Source organism: Ambystoma mexicanum, chromosome 6p (genome assembly GCF_040938575.1).
Source record: "Ambystoma mexicanum isolate Mex_15411 chromosome 6p, UKY_AmexF1_1, whole genome shotgun sequence".
Taxonomy (NCBI): Eukaryota; Metazoa; Chordata; class Amphibia; order Caudata; family Ambystomatidae; genus Ambystoma; species Ambystoma mexicanum.
Genome location: NC_090935.1, coordinates 818,812,006 through 818,833,155, shown reverse-complemented (window position 1 = coordinate 818,833,155; position 21,150 = coordinate 818,812,006). Strand labels below are relative to the sequence as shown.

At 40.3% G+C, this 21,150-nt stretch overlaps 1 protein-coding gene across 1 annotated transcript in view; it reads left to right on the top strand.

Moving 5' to 3' along the window:
- The window catches only part of SLCO4C1 (solute carrier organic anion transporter family member 4C1), an 812,270-nt gene that overhangs the window by 470,268 nt on the left and 320,852 nt on the right, over positions 1–21,150 (top strand). The window contains exon 7 of the mRNA XM_069625459.1: positions 8,718–8,862. Within this exon, the coding sequence (XP_069481560.1) occupies positions 8,718–8,862 (145 nt within the window). The remainder of the gene's footprint in view (positions 1–8,717; positions 8,863–21,150) is intronic.

Below are 21,150 nucleotides of genomic sequence, written 5' to 3'. Positions count from 1 at the left end.
ACAGGGCACAAAACATATAACAATTTCTAAAAAAAATAGAGATATCGATCATATCAATCTATGTACAAACCTATGCTGTAATTCCTTATCAAAATAGGGGTTGTGATCCTGATGGATTCTCAACTGAGTTCTCAATTTAGAAATAATGCTAAATTGTATGATAGTATTGAATATTCCATCTAGCGATTGCCCCAATCTAAATTGAATATTAGACTGAGGGAGAAAAACTGTGAGTGATCCATCAGGATCACAACCCCTATTTTGATAAGGAATTACAGCATAGGTTTGTACATAGATTGATATGATCGATATCTCTATTTTTTAGAGATTGTTATATGTTTTGTGCCCTGTTACATATATGTACCTTTTTAGAGTGTCTGTTGATGTTTTTTATATGTATCATGTTCTTGATTTTTATAAGACTATATTAAAATTGACAATTTGTACTAAACATATGTAGTTTGTGATGAGTGAATAGCTGTTGACAAAAAAAACAGTGTCCTACCTTTCTATGTATTGATTAGCCTTGTTTCCCAAATCAAGGTAGGACGCCGCCTTGAGCGGTATTTGGGATCTCTCTACTGTCTTTTCATACAACGATACTTGACCCTGAACTGCTGTGTAGGCCAGCCTGCAGCCGTCCGCCCAGCCTCATTTGCTGAACTGCCTGCTACCAGATACCCGCAGCTGTCTACCGTCTTGAAATCTGTCGCAGGAGCTGCAAAGCGTCCTGGAACTGACTCTATGCTGTTGAGCATCAAGATCATCTCAAGCACCAGGTACATTGTGGTTCTGTCCCCCTGGTCCTTTTTTTCCGAAGGCCCCTACTGCCATTTACAACCCCTTGCTCCTTTTGTGCTGAAATTAAATAAGCTTGAACAGTTTAGACTGATTAATTTACCGACTACCCTCCTGTTAGTATCAAGAGTGCATCCCTTTCCTTTGTAAAACTGTCTGGCCTTTGTGTTCCTTTACAGGGTGGGTTGTATTTTGTAGTGTGCTAGAACTGTCTTTTGTAATAATAATAAAGTAAATATTTGTATACAACCTTGACTGGACAGTCCCTTTTATCATTGGGTAATCGTATTTTCACTGTGTTGCAACTAACCAATGATCCGCAACCTTGTGGAGATAAGCCTGCAATTCTGGTGTGAAGAGGTGTGGGGCTGATTAATGGTTTAGAAACCGATATTCATCTCTGGACCACTGGTGCCCCGGAAGTTGATCCACCACATGTACCACGACATCAGGAAGCATCATTTTCTTGCTACACAGTCTGGGATACTAGACTGAAAGTCCCACAGCAAGCATGGGCAATGGTAGTGAGAGGAGACTTCAGAAGGGAGGGATTTCACTGTGCATGTTATTCAGGGATAGGGTCGAATTCCGTCTAGAATTTCTGGGTCTGCAGTGGGCTTCTTGAGTGGTAGGTTAGTAGGCGAGGTATCCACTCTTCACAGCTGACAGTAGAAGGCATGAGCCTTACTGGAGTTAGCTTGCTGTCATATGTCTTTTCCGTGGGAGATGTTTTGAAGCACCATTCGGGCATTGCGGAAATCTGTAACAGAACATGGCGTACGTTTTGTGAGAGTAGTTGAGCATAGTTAGGGGAAGGTGTTGCATTTAGAGTGTCCGCATGAGAGAGGTAAGATTAAGATGCACTGTTAGATCACAAGTACTATACTTTGGCATAGCAATAATGCACCAGTGGCTGAGATGGTGCCGCTTTGGACCTGTTCCGGCACAGTAGAGCCAACGGTAGAAAGATACAGAAAGGTTCTTTAAAATACTTTTCAGGGTGTTTTGTGGTCATATAAATGTTTTTTTTTCACTTGAACGTTTCAGCCTCAAATTCTTAAGAGCCTAATTTCCCCTTAATCCACATGTAATCTTCAGACAATACTTTTTGCATGCCTAGAAGTTTTATATACAGAGTGTATTCCTCTGAACTTCACTGTCCGTGTAAGTTACACCATCTTTCACAAGCTTCCAACTGAAGTGAGTAGGGGGGCACCGGTACTGAGGTCTGCACCCTCATGTACTCACTGTTCTCAGATTCTCTTTGGTAGCACAAGACACAGGCAAATACAGATCTTTACATTCTAATCTTTCCAATGTCAACAGATGTTCATGCTCCATCGTGCGCTGAAAACAGGGTACGAGACAGGATTGGGGTTAGAAGAAAAATCTTGTCTCGTTGACATTTTCGTCACAAAACTATAATCATCTGTTTCTGTCCTAAGTATTTGTCAGCTAATATTTGCACCAACTACAGTCTCCTTTTGCATCCAAAGTGCATAAGGGTTGAATGACACTTACATATATGTGTATTCGGTACTTCATTGGCCTGGTAAGTACCACCTAAACTTAGAGGCGTATGGGGATCTTCTATTTCCCATTTTGTTTGATCCTATATACATTTGGACTCATTCCGAAAGATCAATCACGTCTAAGGTGTGCCCGTGCAAACAATATATTTGGTGATGAGCAAAGATGACCATGGCCACAAAATGAGCATCAATATGGAAATGTTGACGAGTCTGGGAAAGGGGCAACTTGTGCAGAGTCGTTTGCACAAACTGTGCATGCAAATCTTGTGCAAATGACTGTAGTTTTTCCGAGAATGATATGATATGCTATGCTAAGTCATTTAGAAAGCGCCTGCACACAAGAGAAGCAACTTGTATTGTAAGCAAAAATATTTCGTTCACATCAAAGTCACTTAATTAAGTACATCTTGATAGGTCTTTGCCCATTACCACTTGTCCAGACAAGGCAAACTCAGGAGCACAGCAAACTGCATCGAATTCGCCTTTGAGAATCAAAGCGTATATGGGGTGAGCCTTTGTAAACATACATCACTTAGGTTCGACCACTCCTTGGACACCCTCATTGTGCATATGCACATGCAATGTTATTGTTGTTCTAACCTTTCTCCGCATGATGGCACATGTAGCATATGCACACTATCCATGCGTGTGGACTTTTTATAGTTTCAAGTACATTTGAGACCAGGTAAATAGTTTGAGAATTCTAAGACAGTGTTTGTTCCCACAAAGGACTAGCCTGTATTTTAAGAAGTGCCAAGGACGAGTATACTCGTCCTTTTTACATAGACTTCAATAATAGCCTGGCACTTAAGGGGTTAAGCAATATCTTTATGAGATTATTCAGGTCTGAATTCCGAGTACGAAAGAAGAGCGGTTGTGCAATTATTACTGCAAATATTTGGTAGCTCTTTTTTGATGTGTTAATGGCGCAATATAATTGTTTATTTCCTTAGATTAATTCACAATGCAGTTGAAAGTATGCAATTTCCCTGCTCCAATATACTGTTGATCTTTGTAGACCATTTGACCTAGAAAGCTCTCCTGAGGAGTCTAATTACCATGAGTCCAGTGCATGGAATTGTTAAGCACACTGCAAAAGTGTGTGGGCGGCATGATGCATAGATTCAGGTCCTATGTGCACTGTAATTACCCCCTAGTCCCTCTTCTGAGGTGAATCCCACTATACTCGTCAGGATTATCAATCATTGACAAAAAATAAACCCTTTCTTAGCAGACTCTGCTCTCCTTAGCCCATCATATTTAAGGAGGTCCGTCACCTACGTCGCTTAGTGGTGTTTCTGTTGTACATAAGAAGCTTCTGTTCAGACCTATGCCCATCTTGGGTTTGCAACAAGGATTATGTTGGTTCTCTTTTTCTGCTTGTCATCAGAAGAGAGTGGGTGACGGTAAAGGCCACACCCGGGGGCCACGACCAGTGTGGTCCTAGGTTGAGCAACATTTTGTACATAACTGCATTAAGCCAGGTTGATTTTCACCACCTATAATATATTGCTTTCCCTTATGTTGGTCTCCGGATGCTTCTGTGCTTCCTAACTGCCATTCCTTGTCTGAACACATGATCTTGTCTTCAGGGTTTGCTTGCATCTGCATCCACAGGAGCACTTATAACTTCAGCATGCCGGCTGGATACTATTAGATGGAGCCCAGTCCAGATGGATGTGAATTTAGCCTCCAGAAGTTCTAGGTGTTTAAGTGTATTAAATGTGTTTGTCATTGGCAAGCATCAACAAGAGAGGATGCACCTTGAGGAAGACCCCATGCCCCCATTGTTCTCTTATCTCTTTTCATTCATTCTTTTCATTGGTTTCTCAAAAGATCATGATCATGGCGGCATTCTGGGAAGCCTGAGCTGTCTGCGCATAGAAAGTGCATCGTTGAGAGGGAGTCCACATTAGAATTGATCCCTGGCATTAAGGGACATGTCGTAGCTCCTGATTCTCCCTCTGAATCAGATTACAAGACAGAATCCAAGTGAATGCAGCCTGACAAAAAAAGTCGTTTGAGAGATATATGACTGAGTGAAAACTAATTGGAATCTCCCTGATTCATTGATTTCAGAAGCATCTTCTACATCTCACCTCAGGTAATGTGAACAGTCTATCAAAGAAGGACTGCCACTACATTCATATGTGATGATTTTAATTTTAAGAGAGTGAAAGGAACCAGATTGTTGTTCCTTTCCCAGATTCATGTCTACAGTGCATCCTTCTGTGAGATTTGAAGATATGCTTTGACATTCAGTCTAGAGGAAGTCTGCCCTATTTGCCCTAACAGGGACTCCATCTGAGACAGCAGAGAAAGTAACCATCCATGATCCTGTCAATAGGAAGAGGAATACAGCCATTAAGAAATCCTTTGTGGGAATTCATCTAGCTCTGACAGCCACTTCTTATGCAGTTGCGAATCAGAGTTCATCCTGGAGGAATTGCAGGCTCTTTCTGTTTCCATCACTGAGGGTATGGAATTTAATTCCTTGTTGGTAGCCATGCAGAAAAAGACAAAATACCTATCTGACCTGACATTTGATTAAGTCAGCGCTTCCTCAATGGGAGAACGCTTATCTATCTTGGCCAGATCCCTTTTCTAGGTAATACGCTGTTCTGGGACCATTTTCAGAGCAATGCCATTCTCACGTCTTCTCGTTAAGGAAGCATTCAGAGCCTTTGAGATTAAAGTGCAAGTACTCTCATGTGTCTGTGAACAAGAGGATTGCTTACAGCTCCTCTTCCTATTGATATCCAGAAATATTGCATACCAAACTGGAAAAGAACCTAGCCCCCACAACATGGTGATTCCTTTCCCCACCCTCAGGACTTGAATACGTTATATTTACTAGGTGTCCTCAATAAAAGAATGTCCAGTAGGTGCAGAACCTCTATATTTCTATTCGGAATGGGATCGATTGACCAGGGCATTCATCAGGGAGGGTTATCGTCTGGAACATGTCTCAACAACTGCTCTGTACTTGGTTTCAACCCCATGTTAGTTGACCCCATGCAAGGACATAGTCATGCATGTAGAATTATACAAACATTTTAAAGTAGAAGATCGTTATTATTTCAGTTCCCTTGTCATCATAGGGAAACATATTTTACTCAGGTGTTTCTCAGGTGTATCTCAAGTGAAAAAGTTTTCAGGGGCATTTTGAAATGCTTGGTTTCCAATGCACCAAAAAATGTCATTGTCCCAGCCAGGTTCAATAAGAACTGTAGATCATTTCCTTTGTATCAAAGGAAGATCAGTTAGCGTTATTCTATTTGGCAGGTGTTTGGAAATCTCAGAGGTTTCTCAGATTCATTGTGAGGTGCTTAGACCTCCATTTCAGAGGTTTGCCCTTCCCTTTGGACACACATAACTTCCAAGACATTTCAAAATTGATTGTCTCCCTTAGTGGCAATTCTGCATGAGACAGAAATGCCTCTATTTTGCTTACTTACTTGAATGATTGGATAATTGTAGCTCCTTTGACTATGATCTGCATTTCCCACATCATATTAATGGTATGTCTTCTCAAGCAAGGTGGATTTCTAATGGACTTGGAAATGTCCACAGTATTTGATGTTCATTGAGACCAGTTTGGAACAAACATGGGGATGATTTTCTTCTAGATGCCACAATACTTAGCAAACATCACTATATTTTCAGGGCTACTATGTAGGGTACTCCACATATCTTTGTGTCCCATTATTTAATACATGTATTAGTCACTCAGCATAATGCTTTTGGTGTTTGAATTCTAGAATCTTTATCCAAGTGTATCAACTTAATGAGAATAATATATATTAGCCCCCTTGCGGTGGGAGCCAGCCAATCCAGCAGCTAGGAAAGCGGGCTTGAACTGCCAGTGAAAACCTGCGTTCCTTCCCGCCTAATGGCCGGCTCCCCCCTCCGCCACCTTCACCCACCCCTGTCCTGGTATTTTTTCCCCAACTTACCTTAGTTCTGCAGCAGGGACAATCCCCGCCACCACTGTTCCTTCCTCTCTGCTCCTGCAGGCCACCATGGAAAGGGAAGAGGGGCTCAGTGTGGAGCCCCCCTTCCCTTTCGATGGTGGCCATCTTGTAAAAGTATTTTCCTTTGTTCAACAGGACTCTGCGCGCATCCCGTTGAACAAAGGAAAATACTTTGTTTTTAACACCGCGGGTTACGGCTTTGACAACCTATGGTGCTAATAGCCTTAATCACCCATTCCAAGGGCTGAAAGAAGCGGTGTAACAGGACTGTTACCCCTGTTGCAGACCTTGGAACCATGGATTAATGCTATATTCATGTTTGTTACTTAAAAGTACAAAACAATTGAAGACATTTGGTATGCCTCACATAAGAACTTGAGGAGGAAGAGGGGCATGGGGTAATGCTTACAATAATCACAGGTATTTTCACATTCCACTAGTTGTGCTTCCACATCACAGCCCTTATGATCCGTTCCTGTTCCATCCAGGGTGAGAGATGTTCTTTGGCTAGTTAGAACTTGTGTAAAAATAGGAAGTAGTTCAAATGAGGGCCCCCTTTATATCAAGTAGAGGAAGAAGGGGTCTGCTGATGTAAGATTGATTTTATTTTATAGTTGGTAATACTGATATAAGGACTGTCGTGAGAAAGTTTAGGACTAGGAGTAAGGTTATTTCTCAGGCATTTCTTATATCTGTTATTTCAGTAGCCATCATGTCAGGCAGTGTTTGGTAGTACAAGCGTAACAGAGCTGCTGTGAACTCTTCTCTCTGACTCTGCACATGGACAAACAAAGAACCCTCTGAAAGAGCTGCAGCCTCAAAAGGGAAGACTGCATTCATCAACCACCAAAATATGAAGTCCAGTTGGGTTTGCTGATTGACCAACTAGGATGAGCATAGCAAGCATTAGTGAATAAAGAAGCATTTCCCCCAGGTATATTTCCTGTGGAATATATTACAAAACTTGAGTGTATTTTAAGCTCCAAAAGCCCAAATCTACTAACTGCAGTCACATGGTCTGGGATTCCTGGAGCTTTGTATAGATATCCTTTTTTCCTGATTACAGCTCCTCAAACAAAGGCTTTCTCCTAGAGGAAAAGTCAATGTTTTCAACACTCCATTGTCAATGAAAGTTGGCACACAAGGGCATAGAAGGCTGACACTGAGTTATTGCATGGATTCATGATTGCTCAGGTGGCCATGAGCTGGCCATCATTTAAATGGAACAAGGGACCATGCCACTGAACAAAAGCACCCATCAAGAATTTCTTGAGCAATATGGGCACAGATGCAATGTAGATAGGTTATCTGTTCCCGTAAATCTGTTGTCGTCTGCATAGACATTGTCATGATTATTAGGGCACCATTAGATTGTTAATTCCTTTTCTTTACCAAACTGGATCTGTGGGATACTCTGTGTATCTCCTTTTCATGTGAAACAGTTGAGGATTGAATTTGAGTGGATGTTGAGGGATTTTTCGAAATACATTTAAGATAACATAATTAACAAGTTGTACCTGTTGTATCATACATCCATCTAGCACTCTGTCTGCCTCACCCCGTCTCACTTCGCTGCTCTAGCTCTGTCTCACTTTCTCTCTCTCCCTCTCGCAATGTCCCTCTCTGTCTCATTCTATGTCTCTTTCTCGTGGGCGAGAGTGGCTTAGTCATGTCTACTTTTGCTAGAGACAGCTCTGCTGTTGTTGACACGTGGGCGACGACTGGAGAAAAAATATATATCTTGGATTGCAGCAGCTTTTTTGTTATTGTTGCAATGTTTGTTCCGATTCATCACCTCTAGTATATACTGTAGTCAGAATAATAAGGTTAAACTTGTCTCATTGTAAATCAAATGATCTATAGCTAGAAAAAAGATTTACAATAGTTTCATATTGAAGGTTATCATCTCAAGTTGCACAGTTTGGTATTCTCCTACTGTACACTTTTGAAATATCTCTATAAGATTGGTGAAGAAGGCAAATAGCACAGTGAGGGTACCAGCCTGCTTTGCATAAAATCAAAGAGCCCTTTTGGAACATATTAATGACCAAAAAGCATTGTATTTGACAAACAAGTCTATGATGAAAGGGCTATATGCTTGAATCCATAAATACATGATGCACAGTGGGTTTGACGCTCATTTAATTTTTCAGAAAACTCACGCTTACATTAAAATGCAGCATACATAAAGATTCAAACAGCCTCACTGTGTGGTTTTAAGGCTCAAATGGATGCTGCAGATGTTTCCTTTCCCCATGAAAAGGTTTAACTGGGTCTCAGGGTAAGGATGTCTGTACACATGCTCCGTTCCCAATGCACAGATATTCTGCAAGAATTATTGACATAACTGCTTTTTTAACCTATTGGTATAAAATATAATGAACGTTGATTGTACAATTTGTTGTTGTTGCAGGTGCTGCTAAGGAACCCAGTGTTCATGTGTTTGACAATTTCCAGCTGCTCTGATGGATTCGTTACTGCAGGTTTTGCCACATTTTTGCCAAAGTTTATTGAAAATCAGTTTTCACAAAGCTCCAGTTTTTCTGCTACAATAGGAGGTAATTAACTATTTTTTACTCCTTGAAAGGAATGGAACTGGAACGGTGTTGCATATCATGTAGAAAAAAGCGTTCAATAAGCAACTGTGGAATGTTTTAGTAAATGGAAGCCTTGAATCACTAACAAAAATGTATGGGCGATGAAATGCCAACGAACAAAGTGACACAAACTGCTTTGTAGAGGAAATCTGTGGCAAGATTGATGAGTGAGACTACAAGTGGCTGAACAAAATGTAGCCAAGCTTCCCCATCACCAAAATCTGACAATCCACAAAAGGAAAGGCAGATGGCAAGTCTATTTGAAGGAACCGGATTGACGCTTGGTTAGCAGGAAATGAGTTGCTGGCTTTACGTAACAGATACTGGAGGTCTGGGTACTGTCTGCTAGCAAAAGTGAACATCAAATAATGAATAGCATGCAAGGTGTTCTGTATTTGTGGAACTCTTGTTCACCTCTTGTCTTGGCAATACAGACAAATAACAGATTATCATTGTTGCCCAACTCATATTATTTACCTCAGAAGAATGAAGGGATGAGTGGACCTGCCGGATACGAAATAACTTCTGCCCTGTAGGACAATGATGAGTAGTAGCTGAACCGCTTATTCAGCCCTTACATTTCTATAATAAAAGAGTGATACCAATCATGAAGGTAAAACAGGCACAGATGGGAGACATGCCTCCTTTGCTTGTTGTGGTAGCGTGGGCACAGGGAAGGCTATACTTTTAAGAGGGGTGTGAGTGTGAAACAGTAGCAACTGAAGCAGCAAAGCCCAAAAGTCCTAAATGTGGTAATGTCCAATCAAGGTTGTGTAAAAAATAAATACAAATAAAATAAAATATATATATATATATAATATTACACTGCCACGGTAGTGGCTGTGTAGCTATGATTAAGTTGCTGTTTCCATAGGAAGAGCACTTTTTGGGCGGCCTATAACTTCGCTCCCCCGGAACGAATCGTCACCAAACTTTGCAAAACAAGTATATGGGCCACTCTGAATTGTTTTGCAAAGTTTGGAGATGTTTCGTTCAGGGGGGAAAAAGTCATAGGGGGGTCCCTAAACATCTTTATTTCCCATAGACTGAATGGGGGGAAAACTTTGCACACGGCTACCGTGGGATGGATTTTCATGAAATTTGCGGCAGGTACAGGGGCTTGGTCCATAAAGAGTGCTTTTGTAAATTTGGTGACGTTCCATGCAGTACTTTTTATTAAAATGACCAAAAAGTAGGTCTGAATAAATCAGTGATATCTATGTCCGCTTTGCGGTCACACTTCCCTGTTCGGTCCACAGACAAGATACCGATTGGCTAAGGGGCTGGCGTCATGACCGCGGACACGCGACGTCTCTGCCGATTGGCTGCTGTGAGACGTGTTCTGCTTCAGATTGATTGGCTGCACCCGACATCTTGGATCCCCTGATAGCGGAGCGACAACCAGCGTACACATGCTATATTTATAAAACTTTTTTGCTGTGTCACAGAGCGTTGGGACAGGTTCAGACAGTAAGACATGGGTGATCAATGCATATGTTCTGGGGGTTGGTCTTCAAGATGTATTTTCTATGGCCACCCTGTATGCACAGAAAGTGAGGGGTGTAATAACGGTAGCATTTCAGTCCATGCAGTGCACAGGAAACTTGTAACTGTTGGAAGGACACGCGTAGGGGTAGCGAACATTGAAATTGACAACATGCCATAATTGCATTGACATGGGTGATCAATGCATTTGTTCTGGGGGTCGGTCTTCATGATGTATTTTCTATGGCCACCTTGTACGCACAGAAAATGAGGGGTGTAATAACAGTAGCATTTCAGTCCATGCAGTGCACAGGAAACTTGTAACTGTTGAAAGGACACGCGTAGTGATAGCAAACATTGAAATTGACAACATGCCATAATTGCATTGACATGGGTGATCAATGCATTTGTTCTGGGGGTCGGTCTTCATAATGTATTTTCTATGGCCACCTTGTACGCACAGAAAATGAGGGGTGTAATAACAGTAGCATTTCAGTCCTTGCAGTGCACAGGAAACTTGTAACTGTTGAAAGGACACGCGTAGTGAAAGCAAACATTGAAATTGACAACATGCCATAATTGCATTGACATGGGTGATCAATGCATTTGTTCTGGGGGTCGGTCTTCATAATGTATTTTCTATGGCCACCTTGTACGCACAGAAAATGAGGGGTGTAATAACAGTAGCATTTCAGTCCATGCAGTGCACAGGAAACTTGTAACTGTTGAAAGGACACTTGTAGTGATAGCAAACATTGAAATTGACAACATGCCATAACTGCATTACTTTTTCCTATGGTTATTATTATATTCATTAGTACCCCGCCATGGGTGTCACATACTACAGTGGTTGTGGCCAGGGCCTAGAGTCTTGGATGCATGGCTGTCGGCCGAAGGCCGTACTTAATGACTGTAGGCCCTGGCCACAACCACCGCAGCATGTCACACCCATGGATACACCCGTAGTATTGCGTATCGATTGCCAAGTTGTGGGGAGTGTGTGCAGTCTTGGGTGCATGGCCAAAGGCCATGCACCCAAGAACAAAGCTATAAGTACTAGACGTGCAAGCCACTGCAGACCCATCCCATGTAAGATCTATGGACATACAGCTAGGAGTGAAGCATCTGGCCAGAAGCAGTGAAGGATACCACACCTATAGAAAAACTCCCACTACCACACATCACTGAGGTGGTTGTGGGGAGACCCTGCACTCTTAGGTGCATGACCGAAGGCCATGCACCCAATAACAAAGTTATAACCTCTTCATGATGTATTTTCTATGGCCACCTTGTATGCACAGACAATGAGGGGTCCAATAAGGGCAGTATTTCAGTCCGTGCAGTACACAGGTAACTTGTAACTGTTGTAAGGACATGCGTGGTGTTAGGGAACATTGAAATTGCCAACATGCCGTAATTGCATTAATTTTTCCTATGGGTATTGTAATCATTAGTACGCCGCCATGGGTGTCACATGCTACGGTGGTTGTGGCCAGGGGCTATAGTCTTGGATGCATGGCTGTCGGCCGAAGGCCTTACTTCTAAAACTCTAGGCCCTGGCCACAAACACAGCAGCATGTAACACCCATTGATACACCCATAGTAATGTGTATCGATTTCCTGGTTTTGGGGAGTGTGTGCAACAAAGCTATACCTCTTCACTTACCAGCCCACATGGGTTTTATCTAGTGCAGTGGTTTTGGCCAAGATGTGTACTTTTGGGTGCATGGTTGCAGGCTGTATGCCATACACCCAAGCATGCACCCAAAAGGAAACTTATAAGCACTGGAGTTATAAGCCACTTCACAACCATATATTGAAATGTATGGACATGCACCTAAGATTTTAGGCCCTGCCCACAAACAGTGCAGCATTTCAGAGCTACAGAGACACCCCTAGTATTCAACATCAGTCAGGTGGCTGTGGGGAGGGTCTGCAGTCATGAGTGCATGGCCACAGGCCATGCACCAAACAGAACATTTATATGTAGTGTACTTACAAGGCACAATGGGTGTGATATGGTGTGGTAGTGCATCACTCAGGTGGCAGTGGGGAGGGGCTCAATCAAAGGGTATATGGCCGAAGGCCATTCCCCCAAAAGCACATTTGTATGTAGTGTACTTATATGCCGCAATGGATGTCATATGGTGTGGTAGTAGTGGCCAGGATGCAGAGTATTTGAACAAAGTAATAAGCACTGCAGTAGTAAGCAACTGTGCATTTTATATACTGTACACCCATACATTGATAATTCTATGGCCTCAAACTCACGTCTGTAGCCTGTGCCTACAAACTACTGCAACATATCACAGCTATTGGTACACTTGTACTATGCAACATCAATAAGATGGTTGTGGGGAGGGCGTAGCCTTTTGGGAGCATGGCCTTTGGCCATGCTCCCAAAACCAACTTTGTATATAGTGAAATGAGAAGGCACAATGGTTCCGATATGCTGTTTCTGGCCAGGACCCAGAGTCTTGACTGCATGCCCAAAGGCCATGCACCCAAGACTGGAGTCATAAGCAGTGGAGTTATAAGTGAATATGGGTGTGGTGTAATGCGCTAGTTGTGTGCCCGCCCTAATTTCTTGGCTGCATGGCTGCAGACGATGGTCCCAACAGTAAATTTATAAGTAGCTAATTTACAAGGACCATGGTTTCGATATGCAGCAATGGTTGTGGCTAGGAACTATACTCTTTGTACCTTGGTCGTAAGGCGTAGGTCGTAGGTTACACACCGAAGATACAAGGGCCAGCCTCCAGCCACTGCAGCATATTACCACCATAGATTAGACGTGTAGATTTGCATGTGTAGAAAATTACTCCCAATATACTTACTCCTTACTTTGTTCAGAATCCACATATATTTTTTAAATTCCTTTCGTACTTGGCGGAAGTATCCCTTTTTTAATTTCTGTGATAAAAGAAAAAGGTATGTTAGTCTTTGCATTTTATGAAAACTTACTATATTGCTTAATAGACAGTTTTTTTGACCCTCATATTTAGTTTACAAACCAGTGTACTGTGCATTGTGCTCAGTTTCCCTGTTTGCTTTTCTAATCCTTGGGTCTGGGGAAAAAAAAAATCCTTGTCGGATTAAAAAAAAACTTCATTTGCTATGGTACTAACTACTTCCTTGTTTCCTTTGAGAGTTTCATTCATCTTTCTGATTAATGTTATGTTTGTTGCCTTCCTGCCGATTTTTAACAACAGTTGCATACCTGTAGGTGTATTCTAACTGTGCATTTGTTCCTACAGATCTGTGATATTCATTTATTTGTGTCGTTATATGCTGTTTCCTTCATCTTTCTGATTAATGTTATGTTTGTTGCCTTCCTTCCGATTTTTAACAACAGTTCGATACCTGTAGGCGTATTCTAACTGTGCATTTGTTCCTACAAATCTGTGATATTCATTTATTTGTGTCATTGTTATATCCTCTTGGGCAGTTAGATACCTATTGGCGTATTCTAACTGTTTGTAGTCTTTCACATAATTTTTTTGCAATCTTGAAATACACATTATTTATTAAATTTTGGCTTTAAGAAGATTAAATACTCATTTGTAAGATTAGCTGGCAATCTCTTCTTTAGAGTAATAGTGCTATCATTACATTCAAACCATCCAGAATTCTTTTTAATGTATGCAGTGTAGTGACCTGCATTGGTTGTAGTTCATGCATGGTAGATTATACCTATTGTTGTAAAGGTTTTCTTTCCAAGTGACACTTGACCGTGTGCAAATCCAGTCAGTTTGCAGTTGTTTTTTGTACCATCTGCATTATAACGTAGAAGCATGTAGGCACTATGTGATTGTATCAGTAAGGTGGATCGATTGTCTGAATTGCAAATAGTACATAATCTGCCATGGTTTGAATTCTGTACAAGTTGCTTAAATGGAATGCTTTCACAATTTGGTATGGCAACATACACAAATCGCTCATTTGGGATTTCTTCCTGTATCACATTGCTACAGAGAGTGCATGTATGTTTCCACATGTACGAAATCTGGAAGATTTCTTTTACAGGTATGCTTTTGTTTTCCAATACTAATAGTAAGTACATTAGAAATTCTCGTGGATCTTCTTGTGAGTTCACAGTGAATCTCACCATTCCAGCACAGTTGTCCAATTCTTGCTGTATTCCATGAACACTGTAGGTGTTGTCAGGATTTCTTGTTGACTTTCTATGAAGAACTAACATTTACAAACACAATTGGTCTGTACTGTGCAAGTAAATATTGTTAACTATTGGTGGCAATTGAAATAGAATATTCATTGCTACATTTGCATAGCAACTTACCCCACTTTCATTTGCAAATTTGAATGGACCAGCTAGTTCTGTATCTGAGGGCGTTTTTCAGAACTTCTGTTCCTTCTTTGCCGACTTCCCTGGTTTACATTCCCTAATAGGTTCTTCTTTGTTTGTGGTAATTGATGAAACTTTAGCTTCTTTTCTTTGAGGAATTTGCTGTTGGATTCTGTTGCATTTCTGTTTCATTTAGTTTTATTTTACCACGTTTTACTTTATCTGGAACAGGATATTGTTTCAGATGAAGGGTGTACAGTGAACACAGTCTATTGTATTCTAGAATGCAAGGAATATCAGCTTTGACTTTACTTGCATCAAAGTTCATTAGCAACAGACCGTCAAGTGTACGTAAGCGTGATAATGCTATGTAGCTCATGCCTTCCTTAAAGACTGTGTTTGCTATATCTATCAATGCTTTGTCTAGGGAAAGACCTTGGGATTTATGAATGGTAACTGCATATGCAACAGTTAGAGAAAATTGCTTTCTACGTACATACATGTCTTTGAAGAGAAGGAATCGAGCAATTGAGCGCCCTATCCTTTTCACTTCTGAAACTTTATCAAAGCGAATATTGACAAACTGAATGTTGCTGTCACGTGGGTAAGATTGAAAGCCAACAACTGTACCTAGTGCTCCATTAACTAGCCCTTGCTCGACGTCAAAGTTACGTTTAAGCATTACTCTACAATTTAAGGATAATTTTAATATTTTTTCCAACCCAGCTGTATTGGAGATTGAATTTTCTAAACTATTTAGTCTTGTTGTGGCTTGCTCACACATGGGTACTGTCATACCATGTACGTCTAGTTTGTCTGTGGCGCTAATTTCCATTATTGGTTGCATTTCTTTATTTAACATTGTTTCATTGAATTTGAAACAGCTTGCAAGAGTTGGCATTAAGGCCATACAATTGACATTTGTGTATGCTATTTGTTCCATAACATCAGTTGCACATGCATTATCGCCATAAAGTGCATGAATGTGCCGGTTTTTCAATACAACTTGTGCTTCTTGCGATAGTACACCAACTCTAATACTTTTTAAGATGTTGGCATAAGTGAGATCTGCAGATTGGCACATGTTCTCAGTTAATTCTCTGTATTGGAAATGTAGCCAAAGGTTGACATTACCTATGCTACCAACAGTTTTCCGGCAGAGTTTGTGGCCTAAGGTTTTAAAAATAGGTTCACCTTTCACTGGTGTCAATTGTAGAAGATCACCGAAAATGATAATTTGTTTCCCTGCAAAGAGTTCTTCGTTGTTAAGTACTTCTTGCAATCTGAGGTGAATCAAAGCCAACATTAGGTTGGAGACCATGCTCACTTCATCTATTAGTAGCATTTTCATTTGTTTTAATACTCTGCGTAGTTCCATTGCAGATTCTGTAGAAGGTTGTAATAATCTAATTTGTTTTGGTGTTCTACTGGAAGGAGTAGTAATCGGTGTAAAGTGACACCGCCTATATTGAAGGCAGCTAAACCTGTGGGGGCTGTTACAAAAGCTGACAGTTTGTTGTTTGTCAATTGTTGAAAGAACTTGCTGATGATTTTGATTAAGAATGTTTTCCCTGATCCAGCTTCACCACTCACGCACAGCAGTATAGGTTTGTAATTTTGGCAGGTACATTCTTTATTTTCGTGTTGTACACCATGTACAATTTGTTTAATTATGTCTTAAAAAATGTGCACTGATCTTTGTTAAGTTTTGCTAGTTGTACATTTAAGTCTTCTGTATCTTCTTGATACTGATACGTGGTGTGTTCTACTTCTGCCATAGCTACTTCAGCCTCATATGCTATTAGTGGTTGTCCTAGTGGTTCTTGACTTACTGTTACAGAAGGTTGACTACTGTCTGAAGAGTCCTTATCTAGTTGGGCCTGAAGTTCTTCTTCCTATTGCTGCTGTAACATTGTTTTGTACTGCGTAAAGTTCACATCGGTGATAGCGCTTTCATTTGCTTTGAAACAATCGTCATAGCGGTCATAGTTTTCTAGTATGTCCTCCTCTTTTCTCCATGGTTTAAAAAGTTATAACAGAGACATGTAATATAGTTCTTTCGGTTGAGGAGTTTTTAATGACAATTTTACATGATTAATTAAGCTTCATTTGGTAAGTTTCACTAAGCTCGCTTCACAATCGGTCACTCTATATCTACGTATGCTTTCATCGGGTTTTACATTATTTTTGTATGCAAAGTTTTGAGCTATGTGGTGTAGACACATGCTTTCCAAAGTGCTACTCCTGTTTGGATAGCATGTGTCCAGTAAATTGTTTTTTAGAATGTCTTGGCTGTTGGCATCATTTCTGGCAATTGTTTCTATGTCCTCATATGATTTCAGCACTCTTTTTCTAGATTTTGCAGGACCAAGACTTAGCCATACTATGTTGTCTGATTTTCCATACAAAGCAGTACCGGTTAAACGATCTGCTGCTTCATAGGCGCCACATTCTCTATGAGAGAGCATTTTTATGCCTAGGATGTACAATTTCTGTGATAATGTTTTGTCTGATTCTAAGTCATCCCAGAGGTCATGAAGCTCTGTTTTTTCTGCTTTTGTTAAGTAGGCTGTAACATATCGTGCAGCAGCAATTGAATTGTCTGCACTGTACTGCACATCTATGTTTGCATTCCATAAGAGGGCAATGATTGCATTGTAATTATTGATATATTTTGATTCTTCCCTTCTTTTTATGTAATACGTGCTCTTAGGTGATTTACCTTTAACACTATGTCGAACTGAAGACATGAAGTTGTTTACTTGACCTGTTTCTGTAACTGGTCTAGGGAAACCAAAGCAGCATTTGGTGTAGTATTTACCTTTGTTTTTGTATTTGCGGCGACAAAATTTGCCACATTTGTGTCTTTGAAATTGTAAAATCTGCCCATGCAGCTCACTATGTGTCTGTTGTGAAGGGATTTCATAAGTGACATATTTTTGGATAAACTGCAAAACAGTGCTATCACTGTTGTGACCAAATTTCGGCACACCTTTAATCCATAACAGCATGTGAATATGTGGTACTCCTCTCGCTTGATATTCTTTTCTCCAAAAGAAGTGTTGCACTTCTCCAAGGGGAGGAACAGTTTTATTGCAAATAAAGTGTAGTATGGCAATGAAACGATGATGGAAATATCTTGACACAAATACCTGGATCTAGAGAGCAAAGTTCTCCAGGTGTTAATATATCTATGTTGTTTTTGTTGCTGTTTGCTATGCGTAGGAACTCATGTAAATCTTCCCATGCATATTCTGCACAACTTAGCGTAACAAACCAAGTCGGTGGTCCAAGGTTTCTGATCATACAACGCACGTCTCCGTGCTGTCGGAACCAGTATCCCTTTGTACCATGCATGTTTACAAACAAATTTGTTATACTTGATTGTAAAACCTCATCTTTTTCCTGTACTTTTTGTATTAACAGCGTAGCTGATATATTTTGAAAGTGGGTTCCAGATTTCAAAATGTGTGCAACTCATAACATGGTGTTGCTAATTAACTTTCATAGAGTAGGTGGAATATGTATTCCACATTTTGTCTAAATCTGGGATCTTGCAAATACATTCGTAAAGAGCGGTATTCTGATTCCCCAATCTGAGTGAGTCTATCATCGTATCTTCCACCTTTGCCAGTAGGAAATAGCAGTGGAAAAGCACGTGCTTCTATACTTTTTTCCCATATACTCGTTGGTGACCCTTTGGTTTGTCGCATTTGGTAAGTTTCTAGTGCATCATCTATGCTTTCATTGGAATGCAATGGATGAATTGTGTAATGGTCCAAAAGAGTGGATACTGTAGCAGGATCCAGAAGTTCGACTTGTCCAGTTTCTGATGGCTCTTGAATTATTTCAGTTGTTTCCATTAAGCTTTCATCAATATGTATTTCCTTGTAGTACTCGGTATTGTCTTTTAGATATTGCAATGCTTGTCTAAATATATGTAAGTCCACCAGTTGTTGCCACATTGTTTTGTCCTTTGTTGGTACACCATTTACCAAGACTATTAAATAATGCTCTATTGAACGTTGCACTCCTAGAGTGTGTACATTTTGCGTTAGATCTAATGGCAAATAAAATACTTTCCCACAAATGCCTTTCACCAATTCAGAGGAAGGTAATTTGGCTGTTTTTGGATGAAGGCGTATAATTTCTTGAAATGGGTGAACTGTTTGAATTATTATGATCTCATACAAATTGAGTTGTTGCAGGATTTATGGTAGTGGGAACAATTCCAAATTATTTGTAATAGCACGTGAAGGAGTGTGGTTGTTGTCTAATTTTGTAGTACAGTAACTGCAACATATTAGGCGTTCAGTTAGTTCATATTTGTTTTCTGCTAAAAGGTAAAGAGCTAATTCAAACCATTTAGAGTCTTCATTGGGCCTCATTACAACCCAGGCGGTAAGTTCCCAACTTTACCACCATGGTGTAAACTCTGTTTACACCATGGTGGATGGCGGATTTACCGCCCCATTCCAAGGTGAGTGGGGCAGTAAATCCCCATTCCCCATTTACCCTTCCCCATTCCCATTTTTGCCCCATAGGGCAGAATGGGTGTGGGGAAGGCGCTAATTACGGCACCGTAAATTACGGTGGCGTAATTAGCACCAAGGCGGGTTAGCGCCTTGCATTTTAACGCCTGCTAAAAGCAGGCGTTAAAATGGTAATCAGGCGTTAAGGGATAACGGCGCCGACGGCGCCGTTAAAACCTTAACGACTGGGTTGTAATGAGGCCCATTGTCTTCTATTTTGTATGCGATGTCTACATTTTTTGTGTTCCTTTTGTAAAACGTTCTGCAGCAACACACACACACACATGGTTTGGTACTTCAGCCGATGACCTTTTAAATTTTACTATTTCTTTTCTGTATGTGTGTAATAGAAGGTTGCTATGTGCAGAATTGTTGCTACTATGTTCTAAAACTATTGCATTTTGTAAGTGGCTTTCACTTCCAAAATACTTTCTCTGAATACAGTCAATTTTTTCTTGTAAGTATTTGGGTGTACCATGCAGAAGAGTGTTATTTAAATTGCCTAATTCTGAAGCTGGACTTTTCGCATAGTATATTTTATACACTAGATTTCTTACATTTGAATGATGTATTGATATCCTTTTGATATCATGGAAGGTGCTTTTGCAAATAGGCCCAGAAATGCAGGCTAATGAATGTCCTTGTAGTCCTGTGTATTTGCGCACTGGACAAATATCCATATTTTGCAGCACTTTCATTTTACTTTTGTCTTTACCTTTTACATACTGATTGAGGAACTGATGTAAAGATTTGAAAGCTTTTTTTGGAATGGCACACATTGATGTGCACAGCCATTTGTATACTAGACAGTGTAGTTCTGCTGAATCGAGAGGTAATTCTGAGTTTTCAGAGGATACTTTTGTAAGCAGTGTTTCTTGTTCCATGATGGTAGTATTGATTTTCTCATACCCTCGTCCACTGCAATGGATGGCAATTGTGTTTTTTTTAATTTGTTTGTATGCTTCTTCATTAAAATATGGTTCTGTGGTTGTTGTATGACTCCATTGACCACCACAAACATTTAAAAAATTATTTTTCTTCACATTCCGTTTATTGCTGAGTTTCTTTTGTAGTTTGGTACTTAGTTTTGTTAGTGCTTTCATCCTATTTAACACTAATATAAACAACTTCCTTTTGAGAAGGATTGCACTGTCCACGAGAGCTTGTAGGATTAACTTTCTACGGTAGGTTTTAAGGGGTGAGGTTGATTTCGATCCTCTTAGTAGATTCTGAAAGACTCTGTGACGGAACATTTTTGATAAAATACTTTTTTACTATGGTTTCTTGTTACACTATCAGGATTAGTAGGAGCATTATTAGCTGTACTGGTAGCGGATTTTTTGCCAACATTTCTGTGTTTTGTGAAACATTTTGATGGAGGAGGTAAAGTTTCGGTAGTTGAAGCTTCTTTTGTTTTGCTAACCGACTGCATTAGCTGGTTTCTTCCAACATTCTCTACAACAGATGGATGCTTAGATTGGGCACTTTTATTTTTATTTGCTCTACTGCTGCGTTCCTTTCTACGGAGTTGCTTTTTGGTAGGCATTCTTTGGTGTCTGTTGAAAAAAAGAAGGCATACTTTGGTCTGTTGTACAATGTATGTGTACTGTGTGCATGCGTGCATGAGTCTGATGGGGAAGCTCTTTGTCATGATGTGTGAATGTGCATTGGACTCTTGCAATAATTTGGTAAGGCTATTTTACTGTTTGTATACTACTACTATGTGCTTCAGATGAGAGTACAAAGTGGGCTAGTGGTGACGAGAAGCATTATTAATAAACAAAATACCATAAACTTGCAACAGCAACTTCTTTTCTAAATCTAACCTTCTAATGATTACGTATGTTATTTGAGTTCCAAACACACAGGGATTTGTGAGACATTCTGCCTGTTATTCTTTGTTCAATAAATGGATATTTGTAGGTA